The sequence below is a fragment of the Sciurus vulgaris genome (assembly GCF_902686455.1).
Source record: "Sciurus vulgaris genome assembly, chromosome: 2".
Lineage (NCBI taxonomy): Eukaryota > Metazoa > Chordata > Mammalia > Rodentia > Sciuridae > Sciurus > Sciurus vulgaris.
The window spans coordinates 155,877,096-155,892,801 of NC_136462.1; the positions used below are offsets into that span (position 1 = coordinate 155,877,096).

At 43.3% G+C, this 15,706-nt stretch overlaps 1 protein-coding gene and 1 long non-coding RNA gene across 4 annotated transcripts; one reads left to right on the forward strand and one right to left on the reverse strand.

Moving 5' to 3' along the window:
• Positions 1-235: 235 nt before the first annotated feature.
• LOC306654095 (NTF2-related export protein 1-like) lies at positions 236-3,451 on the reverse strand. Its single transcript, XM_079127333.1, has 2 exons — positions 3,174-3,451; positions 236-1,030 (listed from the first exon to the last, which is right to left on the reverse strand). Exon 2 carries the CDS (start codon positions 966-968, stop codon positions 576-578), a length of 393 nt encoding a protein of 130 aa, XP_078983459.1. The 5' UTR covers positions 969-1,030; positions 3,174-3,451; the 3' UTR covers positions 236-575.
• Positions 3,452-3,648: 197 nt separating this feature from the next.
• Positions 3,649-15,446, forward strand: LOC306652910. 3 transcript variants are annotated; one of them, XR_013761577.1, is made up of 5 exons: positions 3,649-3,974; positions 4,508-4,549; positions 6,216-6,328; positions 7,231-7,414; positions 12,410-15,446. It is a non-coding gene; the product is annotated as an uncharacterized lncRNA (long non-coding RNA). The 3 variants fall into 3 exon arrangements; XR_013761578.1 differs by having other exon boundaries at positions 6,219-6,328; XR_013761579.1 differs by lacking the exons at positions 3,649-3,974; positions 4,508-4,549 and having other exon boundaries at positions 4,570-6,328.
• Positions 15,447-15,706: the final 260 nt, after the last annotated feature.

Genomic DNA, 15,706 nt, shown 5'->3' on the forward strand with positions numbered 1-15,706 from the left:
AGGTAATTTTCAGGGTCCTAAGGAATTCTAGTCTCAACTCAAGCCTGGACAGTGGGCATGAGTTTCAAAGGAACCCCTTGGCTTAACATGAATTCCCTGGATCCTGTATCATTGCCCACCTGTGTACAGTTACCTCTGGTAAATGCTTAGCCCAGGAACACAAACCTCCACAGGTACCTTCTCTTATGCTTTCTGCCTTCAACCCTCCTCCTGCATCCTCAAAACCTAGTCAAATGCATCAGGCAAGGGGAAAAGAAGCAACATTTGTATTATTTTATTTGTCAGAACTTCCAGAATCAGGGTCTCTACTGGACAAGTAGAAAAATAGAAAAGTTTACTACTTTTAAAAGGCAACTATGACAACAAGTATTACTCAGGAAAAGGGGCTCCTGGGGCTGCAAGAAACACAAAAGAGTTCAGCCTCAGCACAATGTTGTCTGCAGCATCACTGCAACAATAGAAATTAACTTATGTTCTCTGTATCCTGAGATTTGAGTCTGGTGTTTAAAGCTGGGGCTGAGCAAGGAGGCCTTTCTTGCCCCCACTAGCTAGCCCAGTCCTGAAAGCGAAAGCAGTCACTTGCTATTTTTCCATACTGTGTTGCTAGGTGAGGCCTGAGCAGTTAGGATGAAGTTCTGGTTGAAGTCCCGTTGTTTGTTGCCCTCAAACTTCACTGTTCCACAGATCACAACAAGGACTGTGGTTTGGCTCGGTGTGGCTTCATCATGAACAGGCTGGCAGTCTACCACACTGATTTGGAATTCACTGGAAGGCAACATTTCAAAAAACTCACTCAAGGACTCTTGTCCTGAAACAGCATTTCCATTCCATACCAGGGTGGCTGTGCCCATGTACAGGCGGGACAAGAGACGGCGCCGTTTATCCATGGTGGTATAGTAGACATTGACAAACTCCTCAGCAGCTCGGCAGGCCTGATCCACGTAGGTCTTAAAATCCACGGATGCCATCTCTGGATCTGTGGAAGGTGGCCTCTGCCAGGGTGTTCACTCTGACTTGAGGGAGCCAGGGGCTGTAGGGCAGTAAAGTTGAAAAGAACCTATGTGAATTCCAAAGTTCACTGTGCTCTGACAACCCTCCTTTTCTACTGGTGGCAAAACATTTATATACTACAGAGAGATGACTTGAAGCTCAAACTGTAGCCAATACTTAGTAAGCCTCAGTCTGTTCACTGTAAAATGCAACTATTTCAACTGTGGCTTAGCTGTAATATGAGAATTAAGTAAGACAGCATACATCAAGTGCTAAGAAGTTTGATACCTGTTTACATTACTATGAATTTTTTAAAAATCCTGTTTTCTTAGAGTACCTCTGATGATGGAAGGTTACACTCTGTTGGAAGCTTGGGACAGATGTGACTGCCCCCAGGAAAAATAGGCAAACTGTATCTGCATAAGAGAGTGGACCACACTGAAGAGAAGAGTGGTCACTGGCCTAATAATATCCAACCAGAGACAGCATATGCCCATCAACTGGTTAGTCTTTCATTGAGTTTTTCTAACAAAGACTACAGTGTGAAGAGAAAGCTGTTTCTTGAGAGCTTAAGAGAACTAATGCTAAGTGAACAGGATCAAAATGGTGGACACAATTCCAATGAGAAGCTCTAAGGAGCAAACACAGAAGGTGAGCAGAAATTAGAAGGGATTATTAGCTTCTGTGGTACTAATATCTACCATATACGTTGCATAAAACCACAATGGAAAGATGTCTTAGAATTTAGAGTTTCCTAGAAGTCAGAGGAGTGGATGCAATAAATTTAACTATAGCTAAAATGTCCCATTTCCTTAAAAACAAAACAACTCCAGAATCACACAGAAATACTGATACTTGTTTTTTCCATAACTGGTATGCTTTTTCCCTGTATATTCCACTAAAAAAAAAAAAAAAAAAAGCATTACAATAGTGAATATATTTACATTTAAAAACTTAAATCATGAACTTTTCCATTTCAATGACCTTAACATTTTTAAAAATAAACACTGTATTATGAAACAGACAAGATTCAATGTAGGGCTGGGAAAAAATTGGGTACTCTTCAGGGCAAAAAGCTAGGGGGAGCTGGTCCCAGAGATGAGCAGTTACAAGCCAACCTAGAACATTGATCTTTCCACCTCCTCCATAGGCCTCAAAGTTAAGCCTCAACAAACACTCTTGAGTTGTGACTTGCTAAATACTTTACACAGACCCCCTCATTTATTCAGCACCACAAAAGGATGAGGATATTACCATAACAATTTTACAAATGAGTAAAAAGAAAAGTCTACACTCTTTTTTTTTTTTTTTTTCTTGGTGCTGGGTATTTGAACTAGCGCCTTGTACTTCCCGAGGCAAGCACTCTACCACCTAAGCTATATAGCCAGCCCAAGTCTACACTCTTGACTTAACATTTCTAAAGAAATTTCATCAAGACCATGATGTCTTTTTTATTTGTGAGTTCCTGTACTTTGGAAATCAAGTTCATATGAACCTAACTCCAGGACTGCTGAATTGGTAATTTCCTCCCAGGGACCCACATTTCTCTTTGGCTTTAATTCCCAGGCAACAAGCTCCACATCACTCCTCCCTAATAACACCAGTTCTTCCCTCACTTCCACTCTCCTCCATCCCTGCTTTTGGCTCCCATTTTCCCTTCAGCTGTCTTTCCAACACAATCTAATAATCAGGCACGCCCCCTTCCATCCCCAAAGAAATGACCACCTTCACTTTTGGTTCTCAGTTACCAACGGAATTTAGTCATTTCACTTATCGACTCAGAAAGAGAAAAGGATAACAGTGAAGCAAAGTGGAATAAGTAAGAGGTTGTGAAGAGTCCCTCCTCTCTATTATCCACACTGACAACTTCTCTGAGGCTGGACCAGTGTAACTGTGGCACAGGCCTTATTTCCAGCGGGAAGTCGCTTCTAATCAAACACAAGCAGCACTCTCTTCCAGGCCATCTTCTGGCCGCAAAACTACTCTCTCACTGCAAGGCAAATTTACAGCCACTTGTCTTGCACAGGCAAAAGCCTGATAGAGAAGTGCAAAGACACCACGTGGAAAAAGGACAACACCCGGTCTTATTCTTGACAATGGACGGGAGGGCAAGAAATGCACGTGGGAGGGGTCTCGAGGTCCTTCCTCGTCATCCGTGTGGCCCCGCGGGTAATACAACCTACCTGCGCCGTGACGTCCAAGTCCGTAGCGACTTGTGTACCGGTGCCCCCAGCGCGGGCCGCGCTCCCCGGAGGGACCAACCCCGGAAGGTCACGGAGTGGGCTGGTCGAGAGACCGCGTTCCTCCACCGCTCGCCTCCGGCGGGGGCGCAGAAAGAGTCGCTCTTCTTCCCTCCCCTTCCTCCGGCAGGCTCCTCCCGGTTCGCCGGGCTCTCAGAGGCGGGGAACGCTTCCGCGCTCTCCGCGGCTTCCCGCGCGCGGCCGGCCGCGCTCTGCGCAGATGCGAGCTTCCGGGCCCCGCCTACTCTCACCTCCCAGTTATTGGCAATAGATCGGCCAGTGGGATGGCGGGCCGGAAAGCTAGCTCCGCCCAGGTGTGGCTGGAAGGAGCGGCTGCTTCCGGGGTGGTACTTTCCCAGAAGACAACGGAAAATCCAAGCTTGGGTTTTCATTGGTCTAACCGATTATCTGAGGCCCCTGATTAGATCAAACATCCCTGAGCCCGCCCCCGGAATTGGTGGTGAGGTCTGCTCTTCCGCAGCGCGGCGCAGATTGCTTGGCAGTAGAGGCTGTGAAAGTTGTCCTGGTTGAGATGCGGCGAGTTTTCTGTTCCACGTCCTCCATGCACCTGTATTGGAGTGATTCCAGTAAAGACTCGTAAAACGTCTCGGCTTGATGCCATCCAGGGAGACGGCAGCATGACCTCAATAAGCCTCATCAAGCAAAGCATGTGGGGCCCCAGGAACGTGGAAGTCCGCTGAGAGTGCGAAGCCCGCGGGGCCCTATGGAAGTCTATATGGTCAAGTACTTGAGCTGATCACTCCGTTTATAGTTTAAGGCACTCAGAATTGGCATCCTAATGGGCACATAGAGGAGAACCAATTTTAGTCAAGTGAGAGGAATTGGTGGGGACGAGGATGTGAACGAGGCTAGACAGTGAAAAAAGTATGCAAAGGGAAAAATGGCAGTTTGCCTTTACTGTCTTGTGAATTGAGCAGCTCCTGTGAAACCCGCTTGACTCCAGCTCTAACTCAAAGCTTGCTTGTTAGGTAATTCTGTTTATCAGCTACCAACATGTTGGTTGGTTGGAACCAGGGCTAAATCTGTACTGAATGTTAAGAACAACAGGCTTAACAGAAAGAAGCCATTTAGTGTAAGGACTTGGGAAACTTTCTCTTCAGACATCATTCTCAGTTTCGTCTCCTGGTCTAAGAGTCTAAATAAGTTCCTTGCGAAACTGGGAAAGAATCCTCTGGGTGTGGCTAGATTAAATGAAGTAGTTTAACCTGTACTTTTTTTGAAGTCTTTTTGACTGCCTTTGCTTGCGTTCCTGGAAGAACCCTTGCTGTCAGATTGATAAGGACAACTTTAGATACCAGGTAGGTTATTTAATATAGACTACCACCCCCACTTAAATCTAGTATTTGAAACATTTTTATTATTTAACAAGTGAGAGGGTGAATGAGCATCTTCAGAGCAGTAGTCACATAAAAATGACTATAACCCTCCACGGCAGTGATTTAGGTATATAATCCAAATCACAGTTTCAGTGGAATGAAAATGGTTCACGCCCAGTAGGTTGGATGTTGTGTTGCTTTAAGTTTCCTTTATGTGTCCCATCCCCTTTTCATTTCTTTCTCATAATTCTTTGTGGCAGCTATGGTTATCACTGATTTTATTAATAAGTAAGCTGAGAGAAATGAAATAATCAGCTTGAAGTCACAGACTCAATTTAAACCTAGAAAAGCTGGTTAGGAGGACATTTTTTCAGTTCCTAGGAATTGTTAAACAAGACTTTAACCATGAGAGGCAGCCAGAGCCAGCAGAAGGAGGGAGGAGGGTAAGAACCTTTCAACTTTTTGTCTCCAGCATCTAAAATTGTGCCTGACCCACAACAAAGGCTCAGGAAATACTTTTTAAATGAACATATGGGCCTGGGTCTAGGTCATTGCTCTATAACATTCTAGCTGGGGTGAGCCTTCCCCACTAGCCACTCCGCCTTTTCTTGGAAGAAGCCTTGTTTTTTTGTTTTTTTGTTTTTTTTTTTTTTTTAAATTCTCTCTGTGGTTCTTGAGTCTGGGGAGGTTGGAGACATCCCCTGTCTCTAAGAGATATACCACTGTCAGTGTAGGCCCTAAGCACAGTAGAGGGTGGTGGGAGGCCAAGTTAGGGCCACTGAGCTTGGAGAAGGTGTTTGCCAGGGAATTCTGAGAAAGGAGCCTGTTCTCTCTCCTCTTCTGGACATGGTATTTGGCAGTCTTGCCACCCTGAGGGAGAATCCTTTAATGATGAGGTAGATGGGAAAGGTGAGATCAGGCCTCAGTTTTGAATTTTGCAGTTTCAAGATCTAGTGTTTCAAGTTAGGCATAACCATAGTCACTTGCAGCTTGACTAGTGTGGCTTAGAGCATTAGGGTGGACTGAGGCAAGTGCATTTACTTCTCTGGGGCTCAGCTACCTCCACTGAATAGTAGGGCAATAATAAAATCCATTTCATTGGGCTGATATGTGGAGTGAAGGACCATGTGGGAAGGGCTTCACATGGTGCTGAGCCCAAAGTAGCATCCAGAAAATGTTAGTTAGGCAGAATTAATGCTTTGACATTTTGCTTCAGCAGCAACTTCCTCATTTGCCAACAGTCCCTTCAACTGGCTTTTAAATTTGGGGAAAGCTTATCAACAAATTGGTAGGATTTGTTACGAAGTCACATGGGCATCTTCTGAAGATGAGCCTGGCTTAAGCAGCTGTGGAGCCAGTGGTCCCATTTGTACTGTGGAGCCCATCTAGGGAAGGAGGACACATCTGGTCATACATGCAGAGTCCCTGGCAGCTCTGAATATGGGCCTGGCTTAAGTCTGTAAACACAGGATTGATTTTCTTCCCCACTGTCAATGTTATTCTCTGGGGCAGGATCTTAACAGCAATTGTTTGCTATGAGAGTCTGTGTGACTTGGAACCCATTGACCCACAGTGATGGTTGAGTAGTCCAGCCTCTAATGCACTGCTGCCAAAAATACATCTTTCTCTTTTTGTCTCTCTGCCTTAGCAGGAGTGCTGCTGTGGACCAGGTTGAGCTGGGGCTGTATTTCTGTGAGCTCAGTTGGGGACTTAACTTTTGGGGAGACCCCTGAAGGCCATGGAAGAAGCACATCCTATGGGGTAAGATGATGTTTTGTGAAATCTGAGCTCTGATTTCTCTTTCAGTTGCTTCATCTGTAAAATGGTAGTATATTGGGGAGGCACCATTTGGAATGTTTGCCTACCCTGTGATGATGTGCTTTGTCTGAGAAGGTTGTAGGGATTATTGCTGATATGTGGCTCTCTCCCCAGCTCAGCCACTAGCCATCTGGGATTGTGGTAGGGATCAAACAGGGCTACAGACCCTCTGTGTGGGATCAGAGCTAAATATGGATATATATTAGTATTTGCAAGAATCAGAAACCAATTTTGGCTGATTTAAGCCAAAGGGTCTTTATGGGTGCTTGCAGAGTCAATAGCAGCTATCGGTAGAATGTCTCTGGGGTCTCAGAACTGGCCAGCAGGAGCTTCAGGGCCTATGATGGACTGACTGAGCTGGGACCAATTTCCAGCCCCTGGGATTCCCCACTCAAATCAGATTTCAGGAAAACAGAATTGAATTGGCTAAACTCCAGTTGTGTGTCATATACCTGCAGGACACTCCCACTGAAACCACATGAGGAGGAAGTTTCCCATGGAAATGGGGTGGAAGGGCTATTACCAAAAGAAAGGGAAAGGGATTCAGGCAAGGCAGGAAAAACTGAGGCTCATAAACTTAGATATGGCTATAAGCACAGATAGAAGGTGGAGCAGAGGTAAAGGCCATGTGACTGGAGTAGAACGTATATGCTTATGCGTAAACACATGAACATACAACACATACACATGCACATACACGTGAACATGCTCTTGTGTTCATGCTCACACATGTGTACACGTGTATACTAAAACATGTGCATGCATACAAATTTACCTACCCCCACATCTAGAGTGCAGCTACCTTGATTCCTACTTTTTTTTTCTTTTGTTTCTTATTGTGACAGATTATATTTTCCATATCTGGTCACAAAGGTATTTCTGGTTTCACCTGCTCTTCTGGAACCTGGCCTAGACAATTCCTTTCCTCATCAAGAGATTCTATTAGCCCTCTCCTTTGAATCAGGGAGGCCTGTGTGAGTTCAGAGGAAATGGTTCTACATAACCACTCAGTGTGGGCCATAAAGAGAGGTAAGTCTGTGCCACACTTGGTAGGCTTATATTAAGAACCCATCTGCCAGCTGAGCTACCCAACAGTTGGTGCCCAGTGGCCAGTTATATTACCGAGTCACCCTGGTAATGGACCTCTGGTCCATGCTTGGGCAGCCCCAACTGCATGGTATGGAGCAGAAATGAACCTACCCTGCCTAACCCAACCCAAATAGTAAACTTGTGAGCAAAATAAATGGCTATTGTCACATCAAAGTTTTTATTAATTTATTTTTGTTGGTACTAGGGACTGAACCCAGAGGTAGTGCTCTACCTCTAAGCTACATCCCCAGCTCCTCCCACCCTTTTTTTTTTTTTTCTTTTTTTCTTTTGAGACAGGATCTTGCTAAGTTGCCAAGATTGCCCTTGATCCTGTGTCAGCCTCCTGAGTTGCTGGGATTACAGATGTGCACTACCATGCCTGACTAAAACTATTTTATAGTGGTCTGTGATGTAGCAGAACCAGAATTCTTGCTTATTACTATTGTTATGATTTTTGGATCTTTAATTTTCCCCACAAATCTCATGTTTTTTATATACATGTATATGTGTGTGTGTGTGTGTGTGTGTATTTGTTTTGTTTTTTTGGTACCTGGGATTGAACCCAAGGGTGCTCAACAACTAAGCCACATCCTCAGCCCTTTTTTATATATGATTTAGAGATGGGGTCTTGCTAAGTTGCCTAGGTCCTTGCTAAATTGCTGAGACTGGCTTTGAACTTGTGATCCTTCTGCCTCAGCTTCCTGAGCCACTGGGATTACAGGTGTGCTCCACTGAGCCTGGCTAACCTAATATGTTTAAGGCATTGTCCACAATACAGAGACTGGTCTTTTTGTTAGGTTGTGGGGTACAACCTCATTAGTGGATTAATCCATTTGATGATAATTTGATTGACTGTTGGGTGCTAACTGGGCCTAATTGGAGGAGATAGGTCATTGGGGGTGTATATTGATTCCTGCCCCCCCCCCCCATCCTATACATACTTTCTGCTTAGAGCTGCCATGAACAGAGAAGCTTTCTTCTATGAGGTCTTCTTCACCTCAGGCCCAGTGCAATAGAACCAGCTGAGCATAGACTGAACATCTAAAAGCATGAGGTCAAACTAAAATTTTCTTCCTTAAGTTATTTTTGTTTGGTATTTTGATCACAGTGATGAAAAACTGACTAACACAACTGACCTTCAACTCTCTGCTGTGGTTTTACTCCCAGGTTCCAGGAGAGAGCCTAGTGCCCATAGTACCTTCTTTTAAATTTATCAACTGGTTTGTCACTTAACTGGTAAAGAATCTTTGAGAATAGGGTCTCATGAGATCTTACAGGGTAATGCCACCTCAAAGAACTCTTTACTCTTCTGAGACTGATTCCTTCCTGATATCTGCATATGGGTCCATTGGGCAGGGAGAGTTACAGGAACCAGCTTACAAGGTTGCACTTCAGATGAGTGTCAGTGGTACATGCCAGAGCCACCCTCCCAGGGACTAGGCATTATGTTTTTTGAGCAGGTAGACGTGAAGCTGCAACAGCACTAGAAGGAGACTGTTAGTCAGCTTTCCATTGCTGTGACAAAATACTGGGGATAATCAATTTATAAGGAGGAAACATTTATTTTGGCTCATGGTTTCAGTCCATGGTAGTTATGTGACTACTATGGTAGAAGTGTGTGGTGGAGGAATTGCTCACTTCAAGGCACCTGGGAAGCAAAAAGAGAAAGAGAAGGAGCCAGGGTCCTGGTGTCCTCTTCAAAAGCACAGCCTCAGTGACCTAATTAAGCCTGGGTACTCAGATGACACAGATGGGACAGAGGGAGAATAAGATTTTGAGTAATCCTTGCCCTCAATGAGCTGACCTTGGAGCTGAGGGCAGGATGCTTTGTTTCCTTTACCAAAGATGCTTTTCCTTGGACACACAAATCCCAACCCTAATGAGGTACCACTTCACACCCTCTGTGAAGGCTAGAATCAAGCAATGCAAGATAACAAGCAGTGACAAGGAGGTGGCAAAATTGAAATCTTTGTTCCCTGTTGCTGAGAATGTAAAATGGTGCAGCCACCATGGAAAATGGTATGGATGTTCCTAAAATAATTAAACAGAATTACCATGTGTGCCTGCAATTCTGCTTATAGGTATGTACCCAAAAGAATTGAAAATAGGTACTCAACAAATATTTGTATGTCAACATTGATAATAGCCAAAAGTTGGAAACAACCCAAATTTTAATCAACAGATGACTGAATAAACAAAATGCTCTGTCTATACATTTAATTTAGCTATAAAAAGTGAACGAAGTACTGATGCATGCTGCATTGTGGATGAGCCTTGAAAACATGATAAGTAAAAGAAGTCAGACTCAGAAGGTCTGTTACTGTATGATTTCATTTATATGAAATATCTGGACTATATAAATCTATAGAGACAATGCAGATTGGCATTTTGCAGGGATTATGGGCAGGGAGGAATGGAGAAGAACAGCTTAAAGGAACAAAACTATACTTTGGAATGATGGAAATGCTTTGGAAGTAGTAGAGGTTGAACAACATTGTGAATGTACTAAATGTCACTGAATTATTTTCTTCAAAATGATTCATTTTATTTTATGTGACTTTCATCTCAATAAATTATTAAACAGGAAAAAAGAAATCCCTTTTTCCAGGGTTCAGCTCAAATGCCACCCACTCTCAGGTACCTTCTCTGATCCTGGCAGCTGGAGGTAGCCTTTGTGACTTTCTCAGTTCAGCTTCTTGGACTTCTAATGCTTTACCTCCTGTGTGCTGTCCTTCTGTCCCTCCCATCTCAGAGCATGGGGCCAGGGTCTGGGTCACCTTCTTCCCATGCTCTCCGACCCACACTTCACTTTAGCCTCACCTCTCATGCCCCTTCAGCTTCTACTGTGGGCCTAGAGTTCAGATTTGATTGTCCTTTTGCAGCCATTAGAATAAATCTGTGTGAATGGAGGCAAAGAACATGGGAAGTTGGAGCCAGCCAGTCCTGCAAGACTTTGTGTTTATCAGTTAACATTTTGAGGGTCTGAAATTGGGGTACCTGTGCCAGAGTGCTGACATACTCAGACAAGCAAGCCTGAGTAGTATGTGCAGCTCTTGGCTTGTCCAGGCAGCATCCCCAGCCTGACTATGTCTGCCCTTCCTTAAACTGTGGTATACTTCTTCTAATCCAGAATCCAAACATGCTCTCCAAGTTTTTTACTCAGGCATGACTCTTCCCCTAGATATGGTTGGGTTTATTACTGCCTATCCCTGAAACAGACTTGATAGCTGAGGTACTGACCATTCAAGGGATAGGATATCCCCCATGGAGATTCTGCAGGTTTTTTTTTTTTTTTTTTTTTTTTTTTTTTTTTAATTTTTATTCTGCAGTTTTAATTTGAGAGTATGGGTTTATTATTCATGGGCTCAGGCTGGATCACCAGCAGGAGCCCCCAAGACAATCATGGAGGTGAAATCCACTTATTTAGGAGGTGTACATGTTGGGGTGTGAGGATGAGGATGAGAGGGCAGGAGAGAAACTAGCACAGGCTGTTGGATCAGTCATGGGGAGCTCAACTGGTGCCTCAGAGACACCTCACGCAGTGGTGCAGAAGCTGGGATATTTAGGCTCCTGTTCCCATCTGCCCTTGCTGAGGACAGCTCAGGGGTGCTAACTCCAGGTGTTCTGACCTTGCCCTGGGTGAGTCTTTGGCCACTGCCCAGCAGTTCTCAAACTCGAGGGAGTGTCAGAATTCTCTGGAGGACTTATTAACACAAATTCTAGGGTGCTAGCCTCAGTTTCTGATGCGACAGCAGTTTGCATTTCTAACCAATTCTTAGGAGATACTGGTGCTGTTGTCTGTGGATCACACTTTGAGAACCGCAGCTCTATACTAGAGAATGAAAGCTCCCAGAGTCCAAATGTGTTCCCAGGCTTGTTTAATAAAAAGAATTATTTTAACACCCTCTGGCAGTTCAGGCCTGATTACAAAGGTGTAGTTTTCCTGTTCTCAAAGCCATTTGGACCTTGGCCTGCTTAAGCCTGTGTTGCTGTTCAAAGCACCTGCCACATGAGGGTGCTCTTGCACTTGGAAAGAGAGATGCTTTGTTGAAGTTAGAATCTGAGCATTGGAAACAAAAACATTGCTTTCCTAGATTAACATTTGAAAATATAGAAATGTAGAAGAATATCTCTCATGTATTAATGGGTGGCTGCATATAGGAGCTGTTACACTCTTCCTTTCCCTAGGAGAAAGTTTTGTAAACTTAGTTTATTAAAAACCGAAGTGCTGTTTTCAACAACACTTCTTGGTTAGCATTTTCTGTCAAATGGTTGGCATGTAGAACTTTGTCCCAGGTGTTTTTGAGGTAGTGGAAGAAGAGTGTGCAGTGGGCAGACATCATGAGTAGATGAAAGGATTTTTTCTGGGTGGTGTCATTTGGCCCCCAAGGCCACCAGTTCTTGTCAATCTGGTGCCCACCAACCAGAAAAGAGTTTCAAGAAGATACTGCCCCTCACTGAGATAGCGACCCTGAGCTGTCTGAGGTAGTGGATTATGGTGATTATTCCCATTCTGTGGAGGGTGCTCAGGCAGTGAGAAATCCCATCTCTGTCAAGAGTCACAGGGAAGCCTTGACTAGGAGAACTGGCCATGTACTAAGCTAATGAAATTAGCTAAGAGACTTTCTTGTCAGTGAGGTTTTCTTACAATTGTCATTGAAGGTGTCATTGAAGACTGCCTAAAATTTATAGATCCAGCAATTTAATTACAAACTCATTATTTAGAATTTAAAGGTAACTTCTAAAAGAGCAAAAGATAGAAATGCCCGCAAGTGTATGCTTTCCCACAGGGACCTGTGTTGGGAGGAAAGCAAAGGGCTAGAAAAGAGGCACTAGCTCTTCCTTAGAAACCTTTCTACACTTTTGGTGATTGTACCATGATCCAAAATTTTGGCTTAACATTTTAAATTAAAGGCAGCCTCTGCTTCCTCTTAGGGTGGAAGACAGAAAAGTTACCAGAAAGTGGACCATATCACTTGGCTAGGTGCTGACAACTGCCCTTCTCCATCCCCATGAAGCCAGGTCCTTTTTGGTGAGCGAGAACTACATGTCTATTTTGTTTACAACATTTGGGGATCATTGGTTAAATGACATCAAAGCTGATTCTATCTGATGTGGTGAGGACTGTCTGCATTCACAGTGTCAAGGTCAACGTTTATCTTCTGTTCTACCATATGGATCACACTGATCCTTTGTCTGGACTATATCTAGGTGCTGAAAGTGAATAGACAGTAGTCACCATGCTGCACTGTTGATCTCCACAGAGCTGCAGTCTGTGGGACTCAGGCTTCTTTTTTCTTGTGACATCTGTACCACTTGTGGGGTGATGTTCCAGTTTCAAAATCCTGTGTGTTCTGTGCTTCTTAAATTATGCTCACCTTATTTTTCTTCCTGTTTAACTGTCTTTCTGGGGCAGGATTTTGTTTTTCTTAGATTTTCTAATTTATCTTTGTTGATTTTGTAGTTGACAATGATGTGTCTTAATCCTGTCCTCTACTCGACCAGCATTTCCAAAGCATTCACTCGGCATGCCCTTTTCTCCTGGAGTCATTATGGATCCTTGGACCTTCCAGGTCTGCCTGGATTGCCTTCACTGGTTTAAAAATTTATTCTATTCTTATATTGAATAAAATGATTTTGTTATGTTTTTTGGATGATTTTTCCTCCCTCATCTACTTTCCCTTTCCTTTTCTTTTATAATTTTGATACTTCTTTCTCTCTCATATATGCCCTGGGAATTAAAAGATGTAGCTCAAGTGGTAGAGCACTTGCCTAGAATGCATGAAGCATTGGATTTGATCCCCAGTTCTTGGGGAAAGAAAATCAGCAACTCTATTTTGTAATCATTCTATTGATTTTTAATATTTGCCTTATTTTGCCAATTATATCTGCATTTCCTAAGATTTCTTTTATAAGCTCATGTCCTATGGTCCTTTTTTTCTAGTAATTTGTTCTTCTCTGTTCCTTTTTAAATGTATAATTCATACAGATACCTTTCAAATTTCATCAAGTGGCACTTCTTACCAACTCCTCATTTGTTGCTGTTTGAGGGCTACTCCTATGATATCACCTTCTCTCTTAGAATTTTTTGCCTTGGACCTGACCCATTATACTGAAGACCAGAATCACCTTCAGGCAAGTCCCAGGCACTGGTGGTAGCAGCTTTAGGGTTGTAGAGATAAGTCAAAGGAAGAATTTATGCAGGTCTGACCCCAAAGTTCCTGAGAAGAACCCACCCACCATGTGGAAGAGATCCAAAGACAGTAACTGGATCTGTGTCATCAAGAAAGTGACATATCACTTGGAATTTGAAGGTAAGTAATAATCACAGTGTGGGACACAGAAGTTAGTGTACATTTCATAGAAATGAGAAATGTTATGAGGGGATGGAAATGCTAAGTACCCCAACTTGATCATTACTCTTTGTATAAGATGGAATTATGTGCAAATATTTTGTTAGTTAAAATAAATTTTTAATAGAGAAAAACAAAAGTTTGTATGCATTCATTTGTCAAACATTTCAGGACTTCCCACATGCCATGTGCACCTTACTCAATATAAACATGTCAACTACTCTTCCCATCTCCCTGAGAGCTTGCAGTTTAGAGGGACAGATAGACTTGGTATAGATGAATGGTCAAGCTCAGTCATCAGCTTCCTTTCTGCTACATCATTATTTGCGAGCAGTTAAAAAGTTTGGTTCTCTATAGAGTCCCCATCTTGGGAAGAATCTACAAAGAGCATGTGGGACAGGATATAGATTTAAAGGCCATCTTTGGAGGAAATCTGCTGTAAGTTACATGGCTTGAGTATCTCTGGCTTTGGAGGGTACGTTGGGGATGATACAGGAGGCAGGAGGACAAGTTAAAGACCAAGGGCTCCCTTGAATGTGTAACACTGAGGGTATATAACAGATTACATATGATTGAAAGAGAAACATGTGAGACTTGGGGACTGGTTTCAGGTGGTGGTGAGAGGGAAGAATGAGGAAGAATTTAGAGTCTTTACTTTGTTATATTGACTCAGTGACTCTACCTGATCATGTGGGAAAAACAGAAGCAGGGGTGGACTTGGGGAGAGATGGATGGCACTTTGGAATCTTATGTTGGGGACAGTGATGCATGGACTGTCAGATGGAGAAAGCCATTTGGCATGGAGGCTGGAGCATGGATTATATTTGGGCTGAAGGTATAGATTTGTAGGTCTCATTGAAGATGGAGGACAAAGCCATAATTATGACTGACGCATTGTTCTTGCTTTGGCCTATGGATACAACCAGAAGCACAAGACCCTAATTTTTTATGTGCTTAACTTTGGGGAGGTTTTTAATAAATGGCAGCTGTCATAATCATATTCCTCATAGTGTATTAGCTATATTTTCTTAATTTTTAATAGTTTCTTCTGTGTCTGTTGAATATTAGAATTTATTATCCTTCCAGTAGGAGGGAAAAATGGAAATGACAAGTTGTTTGGAAAAGTAGAGCTATTTTCAGGGCTAAATTGAGCTCAGGAAAGATTGCAAGGATGCAATGAATCAGAACTTATGTAATCACTGGGGATACTTAAGTGGCGTAAGTACCTGAAAATACAAAACACGTGGCTGATTCATGGAGCAGAATTGTCAGGAAGATTTAGTGGGACATTGTGAAAGATTAAGGTTTGGCGGGCAGGGGGGCTCAGAAAGGATAGTGGTTGGGATCTTTCCCTCCACAGACTCCCTATGCTCCAAGAACTGAGAACTCAACTGAGATGGGAAGAAGCACTGATCCAGTTACTATAGCAACTGACTGGTCAGCCTTAGGCTTCAGTATGGGATTTAGGAGGAACCCCTTGTGGCTATCCAGGTTTCCTGGGTTGGAAGTGTCCCCTTAGTCTCCAGCTCCAGAGAGTTTTCAGCCCTTGGTAGTTATCCATCAGGAACATTTTCTGAAGCATTTCTCTTCAGGCCCATCAGCCAATTTTCTTTCTTTTTTTTTTTGAGGTGCTGGGGATTGAACCCAGGGCCTCTTGCTTGCAAAGCAAGCACTCTACCAACTGAGCTATCTCCCCAGCCTAGTCAATTTTCTTAAAGCGACAGATAAAGCATGCACAGAAAGGCAAGCTGGTTACCTCCTGGACCCTAGGACCCTCAGTAAAGGTTCATGAGAGCAGTACGCCATCCTCAAGGTGGAGACTGAGGAAAGAATGTGTTTCGAGTGGTAATGTTATTTAACCAGGGATTGATGGAAAACA

What these genes read in the sequence shown, in the direction of transcription:
- LOC306654095 (XM_079127333.1), bottom strand. Translation starts at nt 968, where the DNA reads ATGGCATCCGTGGATTTTAAGACCTACGTGGATCAGGCCTGCCGAGCT.